This window comes from Sceloporus undulatus, chromosome 6 (assembly GCF_019175285.1).
Source record: "Sceloporus undulatus isolate JIND9_A2432 ecotype Alabama chromosome 6, SceUnd_v1.1, whole genome shotgun sequence".
Lineage (NCBI taxonomy): Eukaryota > Metazoa > Chordata > Lepidosauria > Squamata > Phrynosomatidae > Sceloporus > Sceloporus undulatus.
The window spans coordinates 53,963,366-53,990,299 of record NC_056527.1 but is presented as its reverse complement, the minus strand read 5'-3'; the positions used below and the strand labels follow the sequence as shown (position 1 = coordinate 53,990,299).

At 41.3% G+C, this 26,934-nt stretch overlaps 1 protein-coding gene across 1 annotated transcript in view; it reads left to right on the top strand.

Annotated features, from left to right (window-relative positions):
* The first annotated feature begins 20,714 nt into the window (after positions 1 to 20,714).
* Positions 20,715 to 26,934, top strand: part of PIK3R4 (phosphoinositide-3-kinase regulatory subunit 4) — a 33,236-nt gene continuing 27,016 nt past the window's right edge. The window contains 3 exon segments of the mRNA XM_042472990.1: positions 20,715 to 20,868; positions 24,230 to 24,370; positions 24,372 to 24,993. Of these exon segments, the coding sequence (XP_042328924.1) occupies positions 24,263 to 24,370; positions 24,372 to 24,993 (730 nt within the window). The 5' untranslated portion in view covers positions 20,715 to 20,868; positions 24,230 to 24,262.

Genomic DNA, 26,934 nt, shown 5'->3' with positions numbered 1-26,934 from the left:
TCAGAGAAGGGGATGGGCAAACCTGATGGCTGAATCCAGCCCTGCTCAAATGACAGTCTATCCCCTGAGGTTCTCCAGGTGTCCTTTCCCATTTGATGCCTTCTCAGCTTTGTATACATTTCTCAACTTTGTATTATTATTATTTTTACATTTTGAAATGATGAAATGCTTCTCTTAAATCTCTTACTGACAATAAAATATGATATAATAATAATAATAATAATAATAATAATAATAATAATAATAATAAGCCCACCTCTCCCTGAAGATTGACGTAGGTGTAACTATACTGTTCAGCAAAGCCTCTTTCTGCCTACAGGTTAGATTCAAAATTTTGGAGATGTTTTAGCCCCTAGAATATAAGGTCTATACTATGCACCCAAAGCCTAATATTCCAGTGATGCTAAATATAAAAGGGTAAGATTAATTATTATTATTATCATCATCATCATCATCATCATCCTACCCTTTTATATTTGGCTTCACTGGGATATTAGGCTTTAAGTGTACATTATAGACCCTATATTCTAGCGGCTAAAACATCTCCAAAATGTTGAATCTAGCCTGTAGGCGGAAAGAGGCTTCATTGAACAGTCACTAAACAGTGACTAAGAGCTGAAACAGAGTGCCTGGTATAGATAGCTTCTAGCCGGCTTTGGGGGATGGCATTTAGACACAGCATGCCCCCCCCTGAGTCAGTCGGAAACTGCACCAGGGATTACACACCGGCCGGCTTGCTGATAGGCTTGCCATATCCCGCCTGGGGGCGGGACTTTCCCGGTTTGGGGCGGATCCACACAGTCCCGCCCCGGTTTGGCCCCGCCCCGGGACACCCCCCTTCCAGCGAGGACCTGGAGGCTGGGGCTTGGGAGAAGCTCTCCCAGGCCCCTCCAGAGGCCCTGGAAGCGGCTCCGCGGTCGCGGAGCAGTCCTCCAGGGCCTCTGGGGCTTGGGAGAAGCTCTCCCAGGCCCCTCCGGAGGCCCTGGAAGCGGCTCCGCGGTCGGAGCTCCGGCTGTGGGGTCCTCCAAGGCCTCTGCGAGGCCAAGGAGGAGGCCGCTTGCCACCGCAGCGATGGCCGTGATGACAGGCGGCCCCCACACTCCTTCCCGGCCTGGGAGCAGCCCGAGGCTTCCTCCCAAGCCGAGAAGGAGAAGGAGGACAAGCTTCAAAAATGTAGGACCTTTTTTTTTTAATTTCCTGGCCAGGAAATTTAAAAAAAAATGTCCTACATTTTTGAACCTTGTCCTACATTTGTCCCGGTTCGGAGGTCCTCTGCTATGGCAACCCTACTTCCGGATGACTTGGTGGTCTGGCTTTCAGATGCCTCTCATCCCAGAGCTGGCGAAAAGCCAGCTATAGAGGCAAAGGAGCAGCTTTTTTCCATCCCAAATAGGAGCAAGCTTTTTCTGCTTCTATTTATGATGGAAGCTGGCCGGATTGGGGCTGTGGTATGTGATTGCTGCAGCCCCAATCTGGCTCTCTCAAGACGACATCACGCTGCCTCTTTGAGACTGTCTGTTTCACCCCTACATGTTGCTTTAAAACATTTACAAAACATATCCAGAGAGAAAACTAAAAGAAGTCATATATTTTTAATCATCTCATCCAATTGTCACCAAATGGATGCAAATAAGACCACCTACTTCCAAGGTGCATTTAATAGTCTACATCATACTCCAGTACTGGGGTAGGGGTGGTGAATAAGCAAAACCTCTTACAGCAATTTACATTTATTAAAGAGCCAAGTGGGCAACATTTATTGACCTCTCAATTTAACTAATTAGTAACTTTATTCTGGTGTTAAGTTAATGCTGAAAGTGTGAGGTAAGGATATCAATTAAGTTAAAAATGAATTTAATTAAGTTTCTGCCTTTTGTTAGAAAATTTCTAATGTATTTGATAACTTAATTGATTTTAACTAGTTAGCCCCTACCATTCCACCAGCTGAATTGCCACATAGGGAATCTTGCAAACAAAAAATGGTAAGAACCCACAGGAGATTTTAAACAAAAATCAGTGCCATCATCTGCAATAATAATAAGAATAAAAACTTTGGACAGGCTTTCACTAAGTGGAAGTATTTGGGTCTTTTAAAAAATACATTTTTGTTAAAGCATCAAGATGTTTTAAAATTTTCCTGTGAAATGGATACTTTGGTATTTCTACACAAAGCTTTGTGTTCCATCTTTTAAAAAATCTGAGTCAAAAGATCACTTTTCTACCTGTAAGCCCCATTTTATTTCTATTCATATAGCAATCTGTTCTGTGTGCTCTGTTCGTCATTTAGAGAGGTTATTCTAGGAGCAGAATGCTGTTAACAGCTGCTTTTTTTCTTTGTGAAAATGTCATGTATTCTGCTGAACAGCACGTAGCCATATGACAATGAATAAAGAAGTGGTGATTCTGGGGGGTAACTGAGAACTATGTTGCATTTAGACTGGGGAAATTGCAGTCAAAGTCTTTGCTCAGCCATAAAGCTCACCAATAATGCAATTATATGCATATTTCCTCATAAATAATATGTAAGCCATTCACTGGGATTTATTCTCAGGCAGGTGTGCAAAGACTGCAGCATGACTGACGCTGTGCCAGCTACTGCCTTTCATCCTAACGTCTTCTTTTTCAATATATATATATATATATATATATATATAAAACAAGTAAACAACTATATACAGAATATATCACAACAATAAAACAAAATAAAAGAATTCACTTCACAACTTTGAATTGTGTTGCCGGTCTCCTTCTTGTTCAATGTAACTGGTCATTTTAAAGCTGTCTTTGTGTAAATCTAGTCCATAATGTCTGACCAAAGGTTCAGATGAGATGGAGGTTATCTTTTCTTGTTTCTATCTTTGTTTATAAAACTAGTGAGAACCATTTGTCTGTGAAAAGTGTTTCATCCTAACTTCTAAGATTGTTGTAAATATAAACCAAATAGACTGCATCAATATCCTTGCGGAAAAGTGACTGGCAATGAAATCAGTACTTGAATTGGGAGTAATTATAGTGGCAAATAAAAAGTTAGTTGTAATAAATTCCCTTGTTCCAACAATATACATCTCATTATGTTAAAATTTGTAACAAATTAAGGGTAGCTTCTGATAAAGGTTAAGTCTTGAAGAGACTTTGCAAATGATTCAGCAGCAAGGCTATGGCACGAAATGTTGAGATAACCTACACTGCAAAAAATCCAATTTGACACCACTTTAATTGGTCCCAGCTTCTGCCAACCAAGCAGTTCGAAACCATGCAAAATTGCAAGTACCACTTCACTAGGAAGGTAACAGTGTTCTGTGTGGTCATGCTGGCCACAAGACCAGAGTCATCTTTGACAAACGCTGGCTCCCTCAGCTTAGTAACAGAGATGAGCACCATACCCTACCGTCGGTTACAACTCCACATTCATGTCAAGGGGAAACCTTTGCCTTTATCTTTTTAAAGGCTATTTACCCCAAGGTCAGGCCAGATCCTCCAGGTCTGTGCCTAGACAGGCAGGACTGGGCTCAAAGCCTAAGAGCTCTGAGACTGAGAATTGTAAATATGAAATAACTGCAAAATCCAAAATTATCCACATAAGTGCCAGCAATAGGGACACCTTTGCTTTCTGAGGGTTCCGTGTACAAAAACTTTGTTTCAGGCACAAAATTTATTTAAAAATATTGTGGTGTGTAAAATTATGTTCAGGCTATGTGTATAAGGTGCATACAAAACATAAATGAATATCATGTTTAGACTTGGGTCCCATCTCGAAATTACTCATTAAGTATATGCTAATGTTCCAAAATCTGAAAAAATGTGAAATCCAAAACACTTCTGGTCCCAGGTACTTCAGATAAGAGAGACTGCACTGTACCTTAACTATTGGGGAAAGGCGCTTCCTAAGATAAGAACAATTAGTTGTTTGTTACTAGTCACTACCAAGCTTTGGAAAAAGATGATTTAAGTGTGTCCTGTTTGACAATATGATGTTGGTCAACATCTTGAAGTCGGTTATTTTATTGTTTGATATAAAGAAATTTGGAGAAATGGCTGTATTTTAGCTCTCCAACGGCTTCCTATGGAGCTGTTCTTCTTACAATAGCCTTTTAAATAGCACGTACTTTCTAATTTAAATTTTCCTACATACTTCACTAAATATCTTTTGTTTACATTACTTCGTGTTTTGCTGCTTTTCTTTCTTCTCTTCCATATCTTCTCTTCACAGAATGCCTACAAGCTAACATCTCACTCTTGCTGTCTCAAAGCAATTTATCATTTACACTCTCAAGGGAGCTAAATCCATGCTTCTTTCCCTTTAAATAACCTTCAGTCTGACTTTTAAAATAAAGCATATTAAATTATTTTCTGCCCGTGCCGTTTTATGAACTCGCCATGGGAGTGCTGTTACACAGTCCTGATGATTTATCTGCACAAATAAAGGCTGTCCTTCCGTTCCATTATGGCTGTTAATTCTTTCCAAGCATAACCAGTCTGTCATTTAAGCTCTCAACATGCTACCTGACATTAAGTACTATGGTATCACAGAAGTGGACATCCCGTATTACATATCATCTGTTGGGCAGTGCAAGCAAAGCATATGACTGTAGTGCTTGGGCTTTTTGCTTTTCCCAGCACAGGGAAGACATTATGCAATCCAGCTACATGTACTCATACTCTAATTTTGGAAAGATGCAACTTTTTTGTCAAGGTTATGTGATAGTCCAGACTTGCCAAAATTCTGACCAACATAGCAATCATTGTGATCTGACTATTTTGATTTGAAGCTGGTAGATAATATGGGGGGGGGGGGATACCAATATTGGGTAGAGGGAGAGTGGGAAACAGATGCACAGCCTACAGAAAGGCAACACCTTAATTGGGACCAACTCAAAATGGTATCTCCTCCAATGTTTATAATTGAGGGAATAAAGAATACCCAAATTGGGCAGAAACCTAGCAGTTACTTGGATGCATCTTCAGCAGAGCTGGCCTCTGGGAAGTGTGGTGACCAAACTGAACTGTGTGGGGGAGATTAAGTTATCTGTAACTATCTATATAGTTATCTATATAGTCAGGACAGGGGTGATGTGAGAGACATAAAACAGGAAAGCAAATGAGATTGTACCAAATAGCTCCTGTCACTCACTAGGCAGGTGTTACAGACATTACACACAGCTTCAGGGAAGGTTGTAGGAAACTGAGAATTCACATAATCACACCATAGTCAACAAGGAGCCGATCCTGACTCCTTAACTCATATCTTACCATGGTATGTTCATTCCATGAGAAAGGCAGTATATAAACTAAATGAACAAATAATAATAGCACAACCTACAAGCTACCTGTCAACATAAAACCCAGTAGTCTGGGATGAAGATGTAGTTCAGTGGCAGAGCACACCCTTTGCATGCAGAAGATTTCAGGTTCAGTAACTTCCAGTTAAAAATAAAGCTGGAAAAATCCTATCAGTGTAGAGCAAGGTGATTACTTATGGTTGCTGTTCTCTTAAAATACTAGTAGCAATGAGAGGAAAGCAGCAAACTCTGAGATCATTAGTGGTTTTGAAATTTATTCCCCCCCCCCACCCCACTACATTCATGCAAATAACTTTTATCAGGTGCTGGTAGTGCGGAAGGAAAGCCTAAATACTCTGAAAGCATCAGATTTCATCTGATCTTAGAAGCTAGGCAGTGTCAGGCCTAGTTAGTGCCTGGATGGGGACCACTAAGGAAAAGCAAATACCCTGGGCTATATTTCAAAGACAATGGCAAATCACCGCTGAGTATACAGTGGGCCCTTATTATTCAATTGGGCTTGGTTCCAGGACTCTGCATGGATATCTAAAACCATGGATGCTCAAGTCCCATTAAATACAAAGGCATTGTGAACTGTTGTTGTTTGTTGTGTGCCTTCTAGTTGTTTCCAACATATGGCGAATTATCATGGCGTTTTCCTGGTAAGTTTCTTCAGAAAGGATTTTTCATTGCCATCCTCTGAGGCTAAGAGTATGTGATTTGTCCCAGGTCACCCAGTGGGTTTGCATGGCTATTGACTCTCATAAAGAAATTGTGTCTGCTATATAAAATAGCAAACTCAAGGTTTGTGTTTTGGAATATATAGAGTGACTATTTTCAAGCTGTGGATGGCTGAATGCTTGGACAAAGAATCCATGGATATGGATGGATGACTATATTTTGCCCAAGAAAAACCTATGAGAAAAAACATAGCCATAAGTTTACAGGCAACATGAAGACAGTCAGGTACATGCAGGCAAGGACACACACACATATGCAGGTAAACAATGACGGAGCTCTTGGAGCGCCAGATTGGGGCTGTGGCAACCGGATGCTGCAACCCCAATCTGGCTTTTTTTCTGGTGCAAAAAGAAGCAGCAAAATGATGTGCTCCTTTTTGAACAGGAAAAAGGGTGCCCTTTCTGCTGCCGCCACAGCTTTTCAGTGCTCCTGCAGGCAGCATGCATCATCTAAATGCTGTGCTGTCGGAACACCAAAAAGCTGCCTCTATGTAACTGGCTAAGCAGCTTCACAGCAGCTTCCTGCCCACATGAGGGAATACATTGTGCATACACCAAACTCCAAGCCGCCAGAAAACTGGCATATTTTGCCGGTCAGTTCTGGCCCTATGAGATCTTCAGAAAACATCCTTTTAAAAACCATTCTGCTTGTGGACCATGGTCAAGAAAAATAAATTAGAGTAAGAACAACCCTTTAGTCTTTTGCAGAAGACATGTCAAACCTTGTTATGTGAGTCAGCCTTTGGTGTCTAGGGTTCGGTTTATAAGTGAGAATTATGTTTTATGCAGGGATATTGACAAAGATTCAGATAATTACAGTGGTACCCTGGGATACGAATTACCCAGCTTACGAATTTTTCGGGATACGAAAAAATCCCATAGGGATTTATTGTTTCGGCTTACGAAGGTTTTTTCGGGTTACGAAAAAACCTCGGCGCTATTTTCAATGGAAAGGCCGCCACCGGAGGGCAGCAGAGAGCTATTTTTTCCATTAGCGCCTATGGCAATTCAGGTTACGAAGGTTTTTCGGGTTACGAAATTAGCCGCGGAACGAATTAATTTCGTAACCCGAGGTACCACTGTACATGCAATGAGTTCCACATGCTTAGTGGATTTTTAAGGACCTTTTTTATTCTTAGAGAGCCAACCATTTGTCTTTGGAAGTAGTCTGGCCTAATGTAAAATAAACAATATTTTTGTAAATTGTATTAATAACCTGGGACTCTCCTAAGAACTGATGTTACTGAGAACCTGAAGGCAGTATTAATATTCTATTAACATTCTGAGTGAGGTGTATAAAAATTTGATTTGCAAATCTTGGAAATTCAAATACTGACACCATTGTAAAAATGTCTGCCATAAAATTTTATTATAGTCAAAACCATTCCCATTTCTGCCCATCACACAGCCACTTCAAAAACAAATTGCTTTTGGATGGAAGTCTTCCAGATCACGAAAACTTTTTGAAAAAAATGCCCTGAGGAATAAAGGTTAAGTCAGGGATGCTACTGGGCATACCTATAGTGCCGTAGGACTTCTCCCTTGCTATATCTGGGATTATAACCTTAAAATGTGGATTCCAGCCATTTTATTTAGTTTGATTATAAGCTGGTACTTAATTTTCTCCAAAGCAGCCCTATTAATCTGTTGCGACATAAATCATAGACTCTCGTGACACCCTCCAACATTTCACAGATGAAAACTGGGATATGTGTGGGCAAGCAATATCAGGAGATTATCACGAGGAGGGATAAGACAAGAGCAAAAAAAATTGCTCCCATCCTATTTGCGTGGTTGGGGCAAAGATGATCACACCCCACATTCTTCCCCTGTTCTCGCAGCCTTGAAGTGTAATGGACCTGCCATTTGGTGTTAATGGGAGTTTCCTTTAATACCAAATGACAGGTCCATTACACTTCACCAAAGGGAGAAGAACAGGAGAAGTGCGCAGGATGTGATAATCTTTGCCCTGATTGCACAAATGGAACAGGATGAGGACAGGAGTAATCTGCTTTGCTCCCATCCTTACTCTCAATGTGATAATCTCCTCAGAGTGTGGTCAAGATGACAAAAGTTATTAATGGGGAAGGATAGACAAGTTAGGAGAGGCTGCAGCAGTTTGCTTTTGACTGAGCATACTGGACAGGGCAAGAATCTGCCTCTCCTCTCCCCCCCCCCAGCTGAACTGAGTGCAAACTACTTTTGCCATTTGAACTCAGTTTTCAGCAAATGAAGTAAGCTGAGGAGCAAAAGAAGCAGAAAGCAACTGAAACACTTTAAAAGGAGCTGGAAAACTGGGACAACAGAAGATTAATTGGAACTGTTCCTGCCAAGTAAGGACAGTTGGAGGGCATGAAAGGGTAGAAGAGGAAATGCATTACTTGAATGTGACTGCAACCGATTTTTGCAGGCCATGGACACTTTTTAGGGCTCCCATACATTTTTAATCAAAAAGGAGCAGTTTCTGCATCCCTCCAGTGGCAATTACCTTTCAAAAGATTTTTACAAAACTGGAACTTGACTTCTGGCATTTTCTGTTTTTTGGGATGGGGTTAGGGTTGCCATAGCTGGGGACCTCCAAACCGGGACAAATGTAGGACAAGGTTTTAAAATGTAGGACCTTTTTAAAAAAAAATTCCTAGCCAGGAAATTTTAAAAAAAAGGTCCTACATTTTTAAACCTTGTCCCCCCCTCCTTCCCGGCTTGGGAGGAAGCCTCAGCCGGCTCCCAGGCCGGGAAAGAGCCGGAGGCCGCCCCTCATTGCGGCGATTGCCGCGGTGGGAAGCGGCCTCCTCCTCCTCCCGGTCTGGGAGCAAGCCTCGGCCGACTCCCAGGCCAGGAAAGAGCCGGAGGCCGCCCCTCATTGCGGCGATTGCCGCGGTGGGAAGCGGCCTCCTCCTCCTCCCAGTCTGGGAGCAAGCCTTGGCCGGCTCCCAGGCCGGGAAAGAGGCGGAGGCCGCACCTCATCGCGGCGATCGCCGCGGTGGGAAGCGGCCTCCTCCTCCTCCTGGTCTGGGAGCAAGCCTCGGCCGGCTCCCAGGCTGGGAAGAAGGCGGAGGCTGCCCCTCATTGCGGCGATTGCCGCAATAGGAAGCGGCCTCCTCCTCCTCCTCCCTGGCCTCGCTGGGGCCCGGGAGGGAGCGTCTCCGCGGCTGGAGCTCCAACCACGGAGAGCCCTCCCAGGCCTCAGCAAGGCCTTGGAGCCGCCGCGGGGGCTGAGGTGGGTGGGGCCGTCCTGGTTTGAGCACCAAACCGGACCGGGACCGGGATTGTCCCGCCCCCCGGCGCGATATGGCAATCCTAGATGGGGTGGGAATGTGACCCATAGAAGTTTGGGAACAAAGAATTGGACCATTGACCTCCAAACTTGCCCATCTGCACCTTAAAAACTAGCAGATTTATTATGGGATAAGCTTCCATGAACAACAACACCATCATCAACTGCAGTGGCCTGTAATTCTTGGTAGTGCATGCCATAATTGATTTCTTAGCTTCAGATGCCATAAAATTCTTTTAAAATTAAACTGCATGTTATTCCATACTGCACTGATTAACCTTGGGCTAAAAGTAAAAACAAGGCAGGCTAATTTATCTGATCTTTTATCTTGAATAAAACAAAGGATTCCATTCTGCTAATAAGATTAAAAATGGAAATGAAATCATCTCCTCTCTCCAGAAGTGATATTTCAACATGTATGGGTAAACATGGCACTCTTTCTCCATACTCTCCTTACATTGCTTCCTCTGAGGCCAAGAGATTGTGACTTGCCAGAGGGTCTCCATGCCAAAGTGGGTTTTCAAATCTTGGTCACCCACAGTCCTACTTCAACATGTTGTTATCACACTACACTTATTCCACTTTAACTGCTATGGCTGCCTCCTGTGGAATCCTGGGATTTGTAGATTAGGGAAGGAAATTTGGAATTCTCAGCCAAAGAGCTCTTAGGCTTCACTAAATTATAAACCCCAAAATTCTACAGGAGGCAGCCATAGCAATTAAATGGAATAATAGCCAGTGTGTTGTGATACCTTTTTTTTACATAAGAAAAATATAATAAGAAAAATCATTTTAATCTTTGTACACGGCCTAAAGCCTGTATATATTGATTTGAAGTCTAATTGCACAAGTTTCTGAAACAGAGAACCTCATTCCCTTTGCAAGACAAAAAGAAACATGTGAACTAAGGTTCAAAGTTGTAGGGTTTGTTTTTTAATGTTAGCAGGTGATCAGAAATAAGGGAGTTAGATAACATTCAAGGACACATGGATGAAACTAGGCTGAACAGGGAAAGTACCATTAAAGAACTCATTTATAGAGTGACATTTACTGTATAGAGTGGGAGAAAGTCAGGATCCACATTTAGTCCTCTAGGAGCGTTATGGATTTTCTCTAAGGTATAGTAGCCATCCATTGAGCACTTTGATACATGCCTCCGTGTTGTTGTTTTTCCTGTGGATTCCAATGAGTGCTCTCAAGTGTGTTGTCTCTTTTGTGCACTGCATGCAGTCTACTGAGCCAAACCTTATACAGTACTGCAAACTAATAGAAAAAATCTGAACTGTAATCTGAACTCCAATCACAGTTCAGGCTTTTCCTGTGTTAGCCTTATGATGAAATCTGGATAAACAAATGAGGAAAAAACTCATGCTTTCCTTTCCAAGTAAGAAGCTCCTAGTTATTCATTGTCAATTTCTACATAGTTCTGATTTGTGTTACAGTTATATCAGATTTAGACAGAGGCATACATAGCAATAGCAAGTATATTTCTATACCACTTAGTGCACTCCCTAAGTGGGTTTACAATGTGTAAGCTAATTGTCTTTAACAAGCTGGGTACTCATTTTAGCAACTTACGGAAGGTTGCAAGGCTGAGTTGACCCCGGAGCCCTCCAGGATCGAACTCACAACCTTGTGGTTGTGAGAGGCTGCAGTGCCAGCACTTAACCACTGCGCCACCAGGGCAAACATACTGTTTGAGACCCCAGTACTTGAAAGAGTACCTCTCCCCAAGGGTTGAGGTTAGCTGGGAAGGGGATTCCCACTCTCTTCCATCAGTAGGACCAATGTACTATGGGAGAACATGAGAGAGTGCCTTCTCTGTTGTGGCTCCCTGTTTGTTGAACGCCTTCAATTTAGGCCACATCCACACTGCAGCAATAATCCAGTTTGCTACTACTTTAACTGCCTTGGCCCAATGCTGTGAAATTCTGAGAACTGTAGTTTTGTGAGACATTCAGCTTTCTGTGTGAGAGAACTCTGATGCCACAACAAACTAGAATTCCCAAAATTCCATAGTATTGAGCCATAGCAGTTAAAGTGATGTCAAAATGGATTATTTCTGCAGTGTAGATGCAACCTTGGAGGTCCAATTAGCAACAATGTTGGCTTTTTTCCCATACCAAATAAAAACATAAGATGTGGTTTCTTCCAAAATTGAAATGCATAATGCTTTTAAACTGTTTTAACATTAAATTGTTTAATATGCATTTAGTCTGTATTTATTTTTTAAATTATGTTAGCTGTTCGATCATAGAGTCAGTATTTCTTCCTCTCCACATGATGCCCAGAACTCTTTTGGCAACAGTTTTTCGCATATTTCTGACTTTTTAGTAAACAAATGTATATGTAAGCAAATGGTTTACCGCCTGCCCTGGTTTGTTTGTTTTCCAAAATAGACAAGCCATTTGATTGAAAGCTTGGGACAAAAATAAAAGTTGGCAACATCTCATTAAGACAAGAAGCAACTTGCCAATGCATTACCTGACTTGATGTTTTGCATGCCTGTAATATTTTACAATGACAAGTTCATAGCGTGGTAAAAAAAATCAGCTGTACTTCCATCTAGCGTCAGAAGAAGTGTTGACTAATTAGAATCAAATAATCTTTTCACAACTGACAGTAAGACCTTGATCGTTTCCCATATCTGATAACTGATACTTATGGGAACCATTTTTAATTGGAATGAACTCATGCACAGATCTGGGGAATTTGAAAACTAGTCAGCATTACAAGAGTGTCTGGGTATTTTTTTTTATTATTACTGTAGTCAAAGGTAAAGGAGACAGATTTTAAGCACGTTTGTCATGCATTAATTACAAAGTTAGCTGATGTGTCCATCTAGGTTCAGTGAGTGAAGCAACAGTAGGCATGCATATTGTCAAATGATGGCTTGCAACAACACCTGCCTCTATACTTGTATATGAGCACTCTGACTTAATGGTGGGGAGTGTTAGCAATACTGAGAAATCCTCTACAGTATATGTGTACATCTGGCAGCTTCTGTGTAAGAGGTTGCTTACAAACCAATAGTCTAACTGTAATAAATAGCTCACCAAAGTATTTCCTCACTTTTCTGCAGCATTCAAACAGAGTTTACATTTTGGACTGTATTTCCCAGAATCTCCCAGCCAAACCTATTATAAGAAGAGGTAAAGATTCTTCTTCCTGTAAACCAGAGGTGGAAATCATTCATTCCTCAAATTGTTGTTAGACTGCAAGCAACTTCTGATAGACCTAGCATCATAGCCAAAGCTGGAGAACCCAATAGTGATTTGGCTGCAATTCAACAACATCTCAAGGGCTGCACAATTCCCATCTCTGCTATATCCACTAGTTCTGAAAGCAAAAATAAAATACAACATTATTTTTTAAAAAAACTACCCAAAAAGCTTTTGGGCTACATTTTTGTCAAGTGAATGTATATGTAAGAAAATTTATATGTGGTGTACCATCTCCCCACACTTTTTTTCAGACAAACCAATTGACTGAAAGCTTGGGGCAAAAACAAAAGTTGGCAACATCTCACTGAGCCAACAAGCAACTTGCCAATGCATTACTTGACTTTATGTTTTGCACACATCTTCATAGTATTTTGGAGAGTGATAAAATTCATATATCAATAATTGCAGATGTTCCAAATGGGCCAAGCAGCACAGAACCACAAATATGGACTAAAAAAAAGACTGGAGAGGCTGGGACCTAAAAAAATTCTGGAGTTCTGAATGAGACCTCCATTTTGTATTTTAGCTTGTGGCTTTTAAAGCAGAATGGTGATTTAATTGTGTTTTACCTTCTATAAACAATAAATATTTTTTAAAATATTCTAGTTTATGCTGTATAACATGTTCTTATTGGCAGTGATCCTGAAACAAAAATATATTTCAAAATGTACTAGGCCAATTTAAAAAAAATGTGCACCCCCAAGATAGCATCTCCCTTCTCTCCACGTGAAAAAAAAATGATGCTACATCATTATTTTATGTCTTCCTGTCTTAGGACACTTCATTAACTATCATTTATGAAGGCAAGGAAAGTTGTGAAGTTTTTATGATACATCATCAGAAAAAAAAAAAAAGAGGTGGTAACACAGTGCTGTGCTTTAGTCACATTGCTCCAGAAAATTACCTCATTCATTGTCACATCTAGCAGGATACCAAAGTTCAGAAACACAGACTCAGTAGTAAAAACTCAGAAACTTTTATTAGAATCATAGAATCATAGAATCATAGAGTTGGAAGAGACCACTAGGGCCATCCAGTCCAACCCCCTGCCATGCAGGAAATCCAAATCAAAGCATCCCTGACAGATGGCCATCCAGCCTCTGTTTAAAGACCTCCAAGGAAGGAGACTCTATCACCCTCCGAGGGAGTGCATTCCATTGTCGAACAGCCCTTACTGTCAGGAAGTTCCTCCTAATGTTCAGGTGGAATCTCTTTTCCTGCAGCTTGCATCCATTGTTCCGGGTCCTGTTCTCTGGAGCAGCAGAAAACAAGCTTGCTCCCTCTTCAATATGACATCCCTTCAAATATTTAAACAGGGCGATCATATCACCTCTTAACCTTCTTTTCTCCAGGCTAAACATCCCCAGCTCCCTAAGTCGTTCCTCATAGGGCATGGTTTCCAGACCCTTCACCATTTTTGTCACCCTCCTTTGGACACGCTCCAGTTTCTCAATGTCTTTTCTGAATTGTGGCGCCCAGAACTGGACACAATATTCTAGGTGGGGCCTGACCAGAGCAGAATACAGTGGCACTATTACTTCTCTTGATCTAGACACTATACTTCTATTGATGCAGCCTAAAATAGCATTGGCCTTTTTAGCTGCCGCATCACACTGTTGACTCATGTTCAACTTGTGGTCTACTTGGACTCCTAGATCCCTTTCACACGTAGTTTCATTCAGCCAGATGTCACCCATCCTATATCTGTGCATTTTATTTTTCCGCCCTAAGTGCAATACCTTACATTTCTCCGTGTTGAATTTCATTTTGTTAGCTTTGGCCCAGCTTTCTAGTCTATTCAGGTTATTTTGAATCTTGATCCTGTCCTCTGGGGTATTAGCTATTCCCCCTAATTTGGTATCATCTGCAAATTTGATAAGTATGCTCCCAATACTGTCATCCAGGTCATTGATAAAGATGTTGAATAGCACTGGGCCCAGGACAGAGCCCTGTGGGACCCCACTGGTCACTTCTCTCCAGGATGAAAAGGAGCCATTGTTGAGCACCCTTTGGGTTCGGCCGGTCAACCAATTACAGATCCATTTAACAGTTCCTTTGTCTAGCCCACATTTTACAAGCTTGTTTGCAAGAATGTCATGGGGAACTTTGTCAAAGGCCTTACTGAAATCAAGATATACTATATCCACAGCATTCCCTTCATCTACCAAGCTGGTAATTTTATCAAAGAAAGAGATCAGGTTTGTCTGGCATGACTTGTTTCTCTGAAACCCATGTTGACTTTTTGTGATTATGGCATTGCCTTCTAGATGTTCACAGACTCTCTGTTTAATTATCTGCTCCAATTATTAGGAAACTATAGATCCAGTCTGATGACTTTCATTGTCAGAAAGGACTGGCAAATATTACAACCACATAATTAAATTAGCCATAATTCAGACTTCAGACAGATTTAATTCTTATTTGTTAAAATTAATAAACACATTTCTCTTGTGGGAGACAAAGTGAAGCTACAGCCTCATCATTTATTTTATAATTATTTATTTTATAATTATTTATACATTACTATAAATTCTCTTGTAGAACTGAAGAAAAGAGGTGTACTAATTAGTGTAACTCCTGTTTCCTGTTCAAAAACAGAAACTAACTTTGCAGAATAGTTGCCCTTTTATTAAAACAGCTCTGCATAGAAGGTCTAATCTCTGAACTCCTTCCTATTGTTGAGAATACAGTAATATTGTGGCAGGACTGGCCTCTGCAGTTGGCTAGAAGGAATATTGGAGTTCATTTCCAGATACTTAATTGCATATGTCTCACTCTGTATCCTGCCTATTGTACAGGGTAGCTCTGGTCCCCATCAGTACTGATAGCAGAGGCTGCATGTTCATTGCAGAAATAGTCCAGTTTGACACCACTTTAACTGTCATGGCTCCTTGCTATGGAATTCTAGGAATGATAGAATTACATAGCATGGACCCATGGCAGTTAAAGTGGTGTCAAACTGGATTATTTCTGCAATGAGGATGCAACCTCAGGCTGGTATGAGTCCAAGAATACATAGAAGGCAGAATTTCTCTCCTGGCTCATTAGAAATTGTTAGAGATTTGGGAATAGTTAGGAAAAACCCAAACCACCAACCATTTCCTGAAATCAGTGCTTAAATTCCCTGTTGGGAATAGAGCAATGGCATTCTTCTGCTGGAGTTTGTGATTTGTTGGTTTGAAAAAGAAATGTTGATAAGTATCTACCTTGAGACACTTTTTAAAAATCAGAAGTGCCATGCCTTGTTTATGTTGCTTCAGTAGCCATGACAGCTATTGTTTTATTCATTACAGGGAAAGTAGGTGAAGTTATTTGATTGTGTGGGAAAGAATGCAAATGTTCAGTTTGAAACACTGATTGCTGTCAGATTAAAGAGACCAGGAGGAAAATAAATTAATCTACATTTCAGTTAAAACCAGGAATATAAAATTAAGGGACTTCACTCAAGAATGCTTCTCCTCCCATATACTAAACCAGGCCTAAGATCATCAGTAGAATCTAGAATCTGGTAGTCCAGAAGGTGGCTATGAAGGAACGTTTTTCAACGATTTCTGGACTGTTAAGATGGTAAAGTCTTACATGATGTTCACCCTAATATACTTTCCATGATAGGTTGATATATTTTTATTCTTACAGCCCCTTTTAGAATCATACTAACATTTTATTATCAGTAGATGCTGATAACAGTGTTTGTCTCAGAAGAGTTGATATGAGCAACTGATTTTAAAAATTGATTCCATCTTGTATTTTCGTATATTATAAAGCATACAATGACTATAACAGATATACAACAAAAATGTTGTGGAAGAGGCAGCCTTCCCAGAGGCACTACCTTGCCTGGTCCTAGATCCCTGGTCTCAGCACCTTGGAGGGAGGTGAGACAAGTGTCCCTTTACAAATAGGGAGAGAAAGGCAAGTTAGCCAGGTAAAGAGGGCAAGGGAGGCTAATACACATGAAACACTCTTTCTCATGTTCTCAGGCCCCTTCCCGTCACTGGTTTATTAGAATGCTTCTTGCTTCTCGGGACTCTAAATTTCCCAGTCTGTTCTCCCTGCTGGGCTCCTTATCTTGCAACTACCTGGAAGTGCCCTACCAAGATGTTTATCATGCAGCTAGTGATTGTCTAATTGCCTCTCTGAGGACTTTTTAGACTTAACATCACCCTATGTGAGTGGTTCTGGGTGTCATTGAAAGAGTATGCAAGCTGGGGGGGGGGGGCAGGAATTGAAATCCCTCCCCATGGAGGCTATGACCTCCGTGACACAGATATGTACATGTCCAAGGAAATCCAAGGAAATCAGGAAGGTAACATTTTCGCGTGAACTCATTTCTAATGAGACTTAATGCACAGAAATAGGTGTGACTTATTTCGAGTACATGTGCATATATTGCAATAGAAAGTAAGCTGTAAACCAATGTGTTCCTCCAGCTTGCAGTCTCAACAAGCAGCCTCAACTTTATGGAACAAAAACAATTTCAGGACAGTCCTTTCAGTATGAGGTTCCTTTGGTGCTGACGAGTCATGAATCTTTCACAGACTGCTGTGGTTCCAAGTAGTACTTAATATAGCACTATATTCGCTATTACAGTCCCACAGTGTCAACCCTTATAGCAAAAGTAAATGGTGATGATGCATTTTTAACCTAGTGCTGCAGCTGTAAGGCAAGAGAAATCCCATACAGTGAAGTCTTCCCTGTTTGTTTTGGTTTAAAACAGTTCCTGCTGCTCATTGCATTATTGAAATTCTCTCTTGCATAATTCCCTTAAGATGTTTTCTCCTAATCACTGGCACTTCATCTATGAATTAGTATTTGTTTACTGAACTCACAGCCTGGCTCCTTTGTCCTTTAAACAAATATTTTCTTAGCAGATATCCAAAACTAAAACATATGTTTAAATGTATTTACAGAATAAAAGCAGGGGTATACTTGTAAGATGATTAAATGAGGGCAAAAGATTTGTGGAACAGTACAACTATCAAGAGAGAAGGGGAATGTATTACAGCTAGTAGGCTGGACCCCAACTGCAAAGATGTGCCAGACTCTCCAAAACTGCCACCACACCTACTTTAATTTTCAAGGTATCTGAAATACAGTGTTGGAATCGCAGATGCAATTTCACTCATGCTGTTGCTGTGACTGTCCTTGAACTGGAGCCAGTTGCACTGGCATCAAACCCAGTACTACAGATGAGTGTAATTGAAAGGTACCCTTGGGGGCACTGGATCTTCAACTGCCAAAGTTGGTAGTTTAGGAAGAGTATTGCAAATCGCTTGAGTCTGGTGGATATAGTTGAAAAACAGAAATGAAAGCAAAACATTTTACTGCTGTTATTTGCATAACGAAGTCAAAAATAAATGTAATTCAGCTGGTGAAAAGTAATAGGGGAAAGATACTGCAAGGCATGTAAACACAGTGCAACTAGAAAACAGACTAGGATTACTAGGCCATTGTGAACAGGCAATGGAATACAACAATTTGACCATGATACTGTCTGGACTGATTCTTCATGACCTAAGACAAGATAAAGAAATTAGAAACCAAAGGATTTTTTTTTCCACCATTAGGAGAGAAACTGTAATAACACACCTACTGAAAACTCCCTTACCAGTATCAGTTAGGATATGTACTACATATTATCTATATTAATAGGTATTTTTTCTGCTCCTAGCTGGTCGTTGTGTTATACATTCTATTACCTTAGGTTTGTAACAGTAATTGTGTTGCTTTTTGTAGAGATCTGTGTGTGAGGCACTGATTAAACCAGACTCCGTATGTCAAGTCTGATTTGTCAGCAGACCTCCTCTCTTCAGCCTTGCTCCCTTTATAGCCATTTTATCTTCTGGTCTGGAGGGCTTGATCTTTTTTTCAACCCCTTTTAACCTCATCTTACCATTCCTTTCTGCCTTCAATTTGCCATTCCTTTCTTCCCCAGTTAGTAATGCTCTCTCTCACTACTTTAAGTTATAGAATAAATCTGAAGATTTTATTTACCACAGGATGGTTGGCTGTATCTATGAAACTAAATACTTACTAGGCAACGTATGATGAGGCCAAAATAGCTGTCTCCTGTATATACACCTGGATCCCCTAAAGGCACTAGATCTTATTTGATCTTGGAAGCAATGCAGGGTCAGCTGTGGACAGCACTTGGATGGGAGGCTGCCAAGGAATCCCAGATGTTGTAGTCTATATTTCAGAGGAAGGAACTGGCAAAACCACTACTTAGTAGTCTCTGGTAAAGAAAACCTTATACAATTCATAAATTGTCAGGAAGGTTGTGCACACACACGCACAGGATATACTATCTAGCACACAAAGCATGAGAAAATACAGATTATGCTCACTTTCTGTGTATGTATAGAAATGCATTTTCCTGGAACCTTAAATAATTGTACTTAGGTTATACTCAGGTTAATTTTTTTCTTTAGTCATGGAGCTATCTATACAAAACAGCTTATCATACACACACACTGCCAGCCAATTTCCCGCCCTGGTTTAGAAACACGCATGATAACATTTGGAAACAGTCATGAATTTTTGATTTTGATATCAGATGTGACTGCCCCTGCCCCTAAACAATACTGCTAAGTACTGTATGTCTGCACAATGTCACTGAACAAGTTACTAGCACCTCACGCATTATACCAGCTCAATATGTCAAGTGTTTTTGTCAATTTAGGAAAATAGAGCCATCATGTGGCCAAAATTAAAAATACATCGACTTATTATCCTCTGGCTGGAAATGTGTGTGTCACCAAATATTATTGAACTACAACTCCAAGCAGTTATCATCATTGGCTATTTGGGTTAGCACTGCTGTAGGCTGTAGTTTAACATCTGGAGAGTTGCATGATTTCCACTCATGTTGTAATGGAGCATGGATGATACACAGCTTCAGGTTAAAGGTTGGTCAATCAAGGCAACATTGGTGAGGCCTGTTTGCTGTCCAATATGTCTGTAAAACATGTCGGTTTACTAAGAAATAGTTCAGTTCCCCCCCCATTATCTGTCCATCATATACAGTCAACTCTCCATATCCACAGATTCTTTATTTACAGCTTGAATATACTGTACAATGAGTCCTTGTTATGCACTGGGGTTTGGTTCCAAGACCCCCTATGGATAACAAAATCCGTGGGTGTTCAAGTCCCTTTAAATATAATGGCATAGCAAAATGGTGTCCCTTATATAAAATGGCAAAATCAAGGTTTGCTATTAGGAAGTTATAGTTTTTTAAAAAAAAAACATTTTCAAGCTGTGGATGTTTGAATCTGTGGATAAAAAAAAATCTGTGGATAAGGAGGGCAGGTTTTTGTCAGTTTCTAAGATCCAACAGGGCTTTTTGTTGCAATGCCAATGAGGGCCAGTGTAGCTCAAAGTCTGCTGGACTTGAGACCAAAGAGATTTGGGCTGCATCTACACTACAGAAATAATGCAGTTTGACACTACTTTAGGTGCCATAGCTCCATTCTATGCAATCTTGGGACTGGTAGTTTTACAAGGCCTTTACCTCCTCTGCCAAAGAGTGCTGGTGCCTCACAAAACTACAAATCCCAGGATTCTGTAGAACAGAGCCATGCCAGTTAAAGAGGTGTCAAACTGCATTATTTCTACAGTGTAGAGGTCCCCTTAGGTCCAAAACGCACCGCAGAAGCAATCCAGTTTGAGATCACTTTAACTGCCGTGGCTCAGTGCTAGGGAATCCTGGGAACTGTAGTTTTGTGAGACATTTACGCAGAAGAGTTTTCTGGTGCCACAAGAAACTACAATTCCTATGATTCCCTAGCACTGAGCCGTGGCAGTTAAAGCGGATTATTTCTGCAGTGTAAACAGGACCCTAGAAAGATTGTTCTAGTTGTCAGATAGTTTTAAGTACACAACACACTGCAGGAATAATCCACTTTGAGATCACTTTAATCACCCCTGGTTCAGTGATGGGAATTCTGGGAAATGTAGTTTTATGAGGCATTTAGCCTTCTCTGTCAGAGAGAGCTCTGGTGCCACAATAAACTACAATTCCCAGTATTATTCCCTAGCACTGAGCCAGGGCAGCTAAAGCAGTCTCAAACTGGGCTACTTCTACAGTGTGTTTTGTCGTGGGCTTCCTTCCCCTCAGCCAAGGCCAGAGAGGCAGGAAGGGCGGCCGGTGAAAGGCCTGGCTGAGGCCCTCCTCCTCCTCCTCTGGCTTGTTTTCTTCCCTATCCCTCCTCGCCAGGATGTGAGCTCACAAGGCCGCCTCCTTCCCTCCATCCCTCCTCTCTCTTGTGCAAAGACAACCGGTTCCGCGTCCCAGAGCCAGCCGAGGCTCCCAGGCTGGGCTCCCTGGAGCTGAGGGGCCAGAGCTGGTGAGTCGAGCCCAGGCAAGGAAGGAGAGAAGGAAGGAAGGATGGAAGGAAGGAAGGAAGGAAGGAAGGAAGGAAGGAAGGAAGGATGAGGCTCCTCATGGGGGGGGGGGCTTTGCGAAGGGGTATGTGGGCTGCATCCACACTGGAGAAATAACCCGGTTTGACACTGCTTCGACTCTTTCTGGCTCAAGGCTATGGAATTCTGGGAGCTGGAGTTTGTTGTGGGCCCACTCCCAGAATTCCATAGCAAAGAGTGAGACAAAGACTCAAAGCGCTTCCAAACCGGGTTATCTCTCCAGTGTGGATGCAGCCTCCCTTTGACAGAAGGGCTTCTCAAGCTTGTGTGTCTCCCTCCCCTCCTCACCCTTAATTCATTCCTCTTGTGGTTGTTGTTGTGTGCCTTCAAGTCCTGTCTGACTTCTGGCAACCCTATTATGCGGTTTCCTTGGCCCCTTTCTTCAGAGGTGGTCATCCTCTGAGGCTGAGAGAGTGTCACCTGCCCAGGGTTCACTTGCCCAAAGGGACACTGTGTTCTCCCTAATCTCCAGACTTGGGATGGGACCCTAAAGGCACCAGAGTCCTTTTCTGATATGTTGGAAGCTTATTGTGATTGTTGTGTGCCTTCAAATCCTTTCCCTTCAGAAGGGGTTTGCCATGGCCATCCTCTGAGGCTGAGAGAGTGTCACTTGCCCAGGGTGACTTATGCAAAGGGATACTAAAGCAGGGCGATCAGTTGTCCTAACTGCAAAAAAGGACAAGGCACTGCAAAGGTGTAGACATTCAAGAAAAATGGAGGGCATCGCCAAATAAAAGCTAACAACACTAATATAAATTCATACTGTGCTTCTTAGTCATGCTCAGAATGGAGGACATTTTGGAATTCTTCCTGGGAAGAAGGATGAAATGTCCTGGAAAAAGAAGACGTCTGGTCACTCTGTCCTAAAGGCACCAGAATGTTGCAAGCTTGTTGTTGTTGTTGTGTTGTTGTGTGCCTTCAAGTCCTTTCTGACTTATGATGACCCTAAGGCAACCCTATCACAAGATTTTCTTGGCACGTTTTTCAGAGGGACTTTGCCATTGCCATCCTCTGAAGCTGAGAGAGTGTAACTGGCCCAAAGTCACCGATTCAAAGAGATACCACATTTGCCCTAATTTCCAGATTTGGATGTGATCCTAAAGACACACACCAGATACTGTCTGCTCTTGGAAGCTAAGCAAAGTGAGTGCTTGGATGGGAGACCACTGAGGAATCCCAGGTGCTATAGGCTATATCAGGGGTAGGCAACCTTTTTGAGCCAGGGGCCGTGTTGCTGTCCCTCAGACAACTGGGGGGCCGAAGCCAAAAAAATAAATAATTAAATATTTTTTTAAATAAATAAATAAACCAGGACAAATGTAGGACAAAAATTTCAAATGGAGGACACTTTTTAAAAAATGGAGGACACGCGAAAAAAATGTTGATTTTTTAAAAAATGTTAAGATAAATGCATGTTTCTGAGGCTTCTATAGACAATTGCCCCACCATACCCCTCACGCGAGAGGCCAAAGGCCCCAGCGGCAATCAGCGGCAGGACCAGGCTGGGGCTGGTCCCAAGGCCTCGCCGGGCCGCAGGTTGCCTACCCCTGGGCTATATTTCAGAGGAAGGAACTGGCAAAACCACTCTCAGTATTCCTTTCCTAATAAAACCCTATGAAATTAATGGGGTCGCCATAAGTCAATAGCCAACTTAAAGGCACATGCAAGCACACACTGCAAAAGAAGAGGGATGTCAGGGTATGTTTGAGAGGGAGGGAAAGAAGGAAAAACACAGTGCAGCTGAGAGTGCACCACTTTTCACCCATTCTTTTTTCCCAGTAAGGTTACATGCCCAGGTAGAAGTTATGCAGAACTGCTAAAGATAGATGAAGACTTCTGCTGGAAAAAAAAATGTGTCTGTATGGATAAATAAACCCCAGAAAGAAATTGGGAATAGCTGTGCAGTTCTTCAGTATAGTGGAAATTGGCCAAGAAGGCAATAATGTTGGGAGAGAGACTTTCAGTGTTTGGGGTGATACTGCTTCAAAAAGGGAGAATCCTTCAAAGTTGTTGGGTGAGAATTCACATAATAGTTTTGCTGTCTAAAATGATGGAGTCATTTCAGTGTCTGAAGGATGGCTTTATGAGGCTTGTTCAGATGTCCCTTCTTCCCTTTGTCTTGCAATGTTAATGGTTATTTAGATTGCAGCAGTCATGAGCTTTGGCTCTGTAAACACATCTGTTGCACAAAGCCCTGCTGATAATAGTTTGATTGCACCAGTGAAAATGGAAAAAAAGTAGTGGGAATAGTGATAATTTGAGTTGCTTAGTTAATAGGGAGAATGCACTTTTAAAATCAGATGCATCTAATGACATAGGGTTCGATTCCAGGACAGGCAGCCATCAAAGTGCACACAGTAACAATGGTCTTGTGAATGAGGAGGAACATCGCAGAAATCTGAAGGCTTATGGAGGAGCCCTTCCAATAATTTGAAGGTACACAACAACAACAGATAGTACTTACACTGAACTGTGGATAAGTTGACCCAGGTTTTTTGAGTCAATTTTTAAACTAAAATTTCTAGACTTGTACATGAGTATATACAGTAAAACAAGCACATTTGTATCAGGTTCATTCTTAAAGGAACACTTCTTATATGGGCCTTCTATCATGTAGGTATGTAATTCTTAGTTGTCATGAAGCGTGCTAAAGTACGGGCTGGCAGAATTTAGTCTTGCAGAAATTGCTGCAAGAATTTAGTCTTACAGAACTTACTCTCCCATCAGAATTGTAGTTCAGTAACCTCTTTAGGTTACCACTCCTTCCTAGAGACTAGTGCAGTGGGCCATAACCAGAACTGTACACAAAATAAATTTTGTGTGCAGCATAGGACTACCAGGTTCTTTATTGTCTCCCCTTAGGGCCAAATTTTACTCCTTTTATGTTACTTTTAAATTACATTATAAATATGATCTTTTTGTTGTTGTGTCCCTTCAAGCCATTTCAGACTTATGGTGACCATAAGGCAAAACTATAATGGGGTTTCCTTGGCAAGATTTGTTTAGAGGTAGATTGTCATCACCATCTACGGAGACTGAGAGAGTATGGCCTGCCCAAGGTCACCCAGTGGGTTTACATGGTTGAGCCATATTAATAAAACAAGAAGGATTTAATCAATGGGTTAAACTTCCATGAATTATTTAAAATGCAGCCACCCGACAAAAGGTATTTTTTTATGTTTCATAATAAAATGTTTATATTGTGTGTTGTTCGAAAAGAATATCTAGATATTTTAAAGGGAATACTTCAACCAAAATGAACAAATAACTTTTCTTCTTCTTTAGGTGGAGTTGTGGCATTGAAGGAAAAGTGCTGCCATGGGAAACCAGCTGGCTGGTATTGCCCCTTCCCAGATCCTTTCTGTTGACAGCTATTTCTCAGACATCCATGACTTTGAATATGACAAAAGTTTGGGGAGTACTCGTTTTTTTTAAAGTTGCCCGAGCCAAGCATCGAGAAGGTCTGGTGGTTGTCAAGGTATTTGCCATTCAAGATCCAACCTTGCCCTTAACTAGTTATAAACAAGAGCTGGAGGAATTGAAAATAAGACTGCACTCGGCACAAAACTGTCTTCCCTTTCAGAAAGCCACATTGTCTGAGAAAGCAGCCATGCTCTTCAGGCAATATGTTCGAGACAATCTCTATGACCGTATTAGTACTCGGCCGTTCCTAAACAACATTGAGAAGAGATGGATAGCCTTCCAGATCTTGACTGCAGTGGACCAGGCACACAGATCTGGGGTCCGTCACGGGGATATCAAAACTGAGAATGTCATGGTGACCAGCTGGAACTGGGTTCTTCTAACAGATTTTGCAAGTTTTAAACCAACCTACCTCCCAGAAGACAACCCTGCAGATTTCAATTATTTCTTTGATACATCACGAAGGAGGACGTGTTATATTGCACCAGAGCGCTTTGTTGATGGTAGCATGTTTGCCACTGAACTGGAGAATATGAGAGATCCATCCACTCCCCTTGTGGACCTGGCCAACAGTAATCAACGTAGCAGGGGGGAGTTAAAACGTGCAATGGATATCTTTTCTGCAGGTACTTTGAAGTCATAATATAAAGATCCTGCATGATTTTTGCTGTGTTTTTGTGGGAAATGGCTGGTACTTCTGAAACTGAGGCTGCAGCCACACTGCGGAAATAATCCAGGTTGAAACCACTTTAACTGCCATAGCTCAATGCTATGGAATTCTGGGAACTGCAGTTTTGTGAGACATTTTACTTTCTCTGTCAGAGAGCTCTGGTATCACAACATACATTCCTAGAATTCCATAGCACTGAGCCATGGCAGTTAAAGGGGTGTCAACCTGGATTATTTCTGCAGTGTGAATCTGCAGCCTTAGTCTTGAAAAATATTGACCTCTAGTTTCTAATTGCAAAAAGGTGGAGGTACCTCTGCACAGCTAAATCTTAGGCCCTGGGCTGGGCAAAGTTGTGCATGTGTGTCAGTTTTTACCCCTGGGAAACCTGCTATAGGCCATGCAAATCCTCAAATACAAATCTAAAGTGGTTTGAAGTCCATTTGCATTTTATAAAAGCACTTGTGGGGAAAAGAAATGCAAAACAAGACACCCTGTTTTTAAGGAGAATTATCACTCCTGGAAGCTTCCAGAAAGTCCAATCCCCATTTGTAAAGTAGAAAACATTGTTGGCGCCTGTGAGGGTTCATATAACTTTTGGGCCATATAATTATTATCCCTATGTTAAAACCACAAATAAACTGATAATATAACTCCTTCAAATAAAATACATCACACTGCAAATACAACACTTCAGAATGCCATTGGAAGAATATGTCTCTGAAAGCTCCTATAAATTAAATAATACATAAAAATTACAAATCACAGTTCTTTTATGGGGGAAACCACCAAACATCTCTTTCCACCATATGTATTTTGAAACAGCATGAAACAGTTCTAGAAAAGTAGTTTGAGATTTCTGAGCATGTTGTTAATCTAGAGTTGTAAAGTGTTGAATAAGAGTAACATGTATCTATTTTCATGATTATTCATATTTTTTCTCTTAGTCCCCGAAATGACTTCACAAAGTTTGTTTGGCTCCATAAAGGTCCTGATCTTTCAATGGGGTCTTTTACACATTTATTTCACATACGGCAATAGTTGTAGTAGTTGTTGATCACAGGCCATAGTGTGATGATTGGTCATGTGAGTCAATCCTGGGTTGGATCCACTGAAAACAATGGAGCTTAAGTTAGTCCCACTGATTCTGATGGTAGCTTGTCTGTCCCATAGATTTCCATGGTTCTGTTTGAAGCATGGCTCAACCTAGATTCAGGCCACAAGCACTAGAATTAAAGGTTGTCACTGGCATGCAGTTATCTTTGGTCCATGAAAGGTTTTTGCTGGGGTTATAGTTTTTGTTGCTGTTAATCTTGCTAGAGCTAAAATAGTTTCCCACAGAGAGTGTGGGACTTATTTGTATTTCTGGGTTTCTGTTTATATTGATCTATTTACAGATTTGGGCTTAAATTATGGTATTAGTGTTGGTTACTGGGTAGTTGTTCTGTTCTGATTTTTTTTTTTTTTTTGTAGTTGTTAGCCACTCTCAAACCAATCCCGATATGGCAATCCTGTGGATGAGACATGACTGAGATATCTTCCACTGCTCTGCTTAGGTCTTGTAAATGCATGCCCATGAGCTCCTTAATAGAGTCCATCCATCTAGCATGTGGTTTTCCTCTCCTTCTACATTCCTCCACCTTTCCTAACATTATTGTCTTTTCCAGTGACTCATTCCTTCTCATGACATGACCAAAGTACAACGCCCTCAACTTTATCATCTTGGCTTCCAAGGAGGTTTTAGGCTTGATCTATTGTAGATTTGTTTGTCTTTTTTGGCTGTCCAAGGTATCCTCAACACTCTTTTCCAGCACATCTCAAATTAACTGATTTTACTCCTATCTGCTTTCCTCACTGTCTAGCTCTCAGTTACTGCTCAGCTGTATATCTTTACATTGTA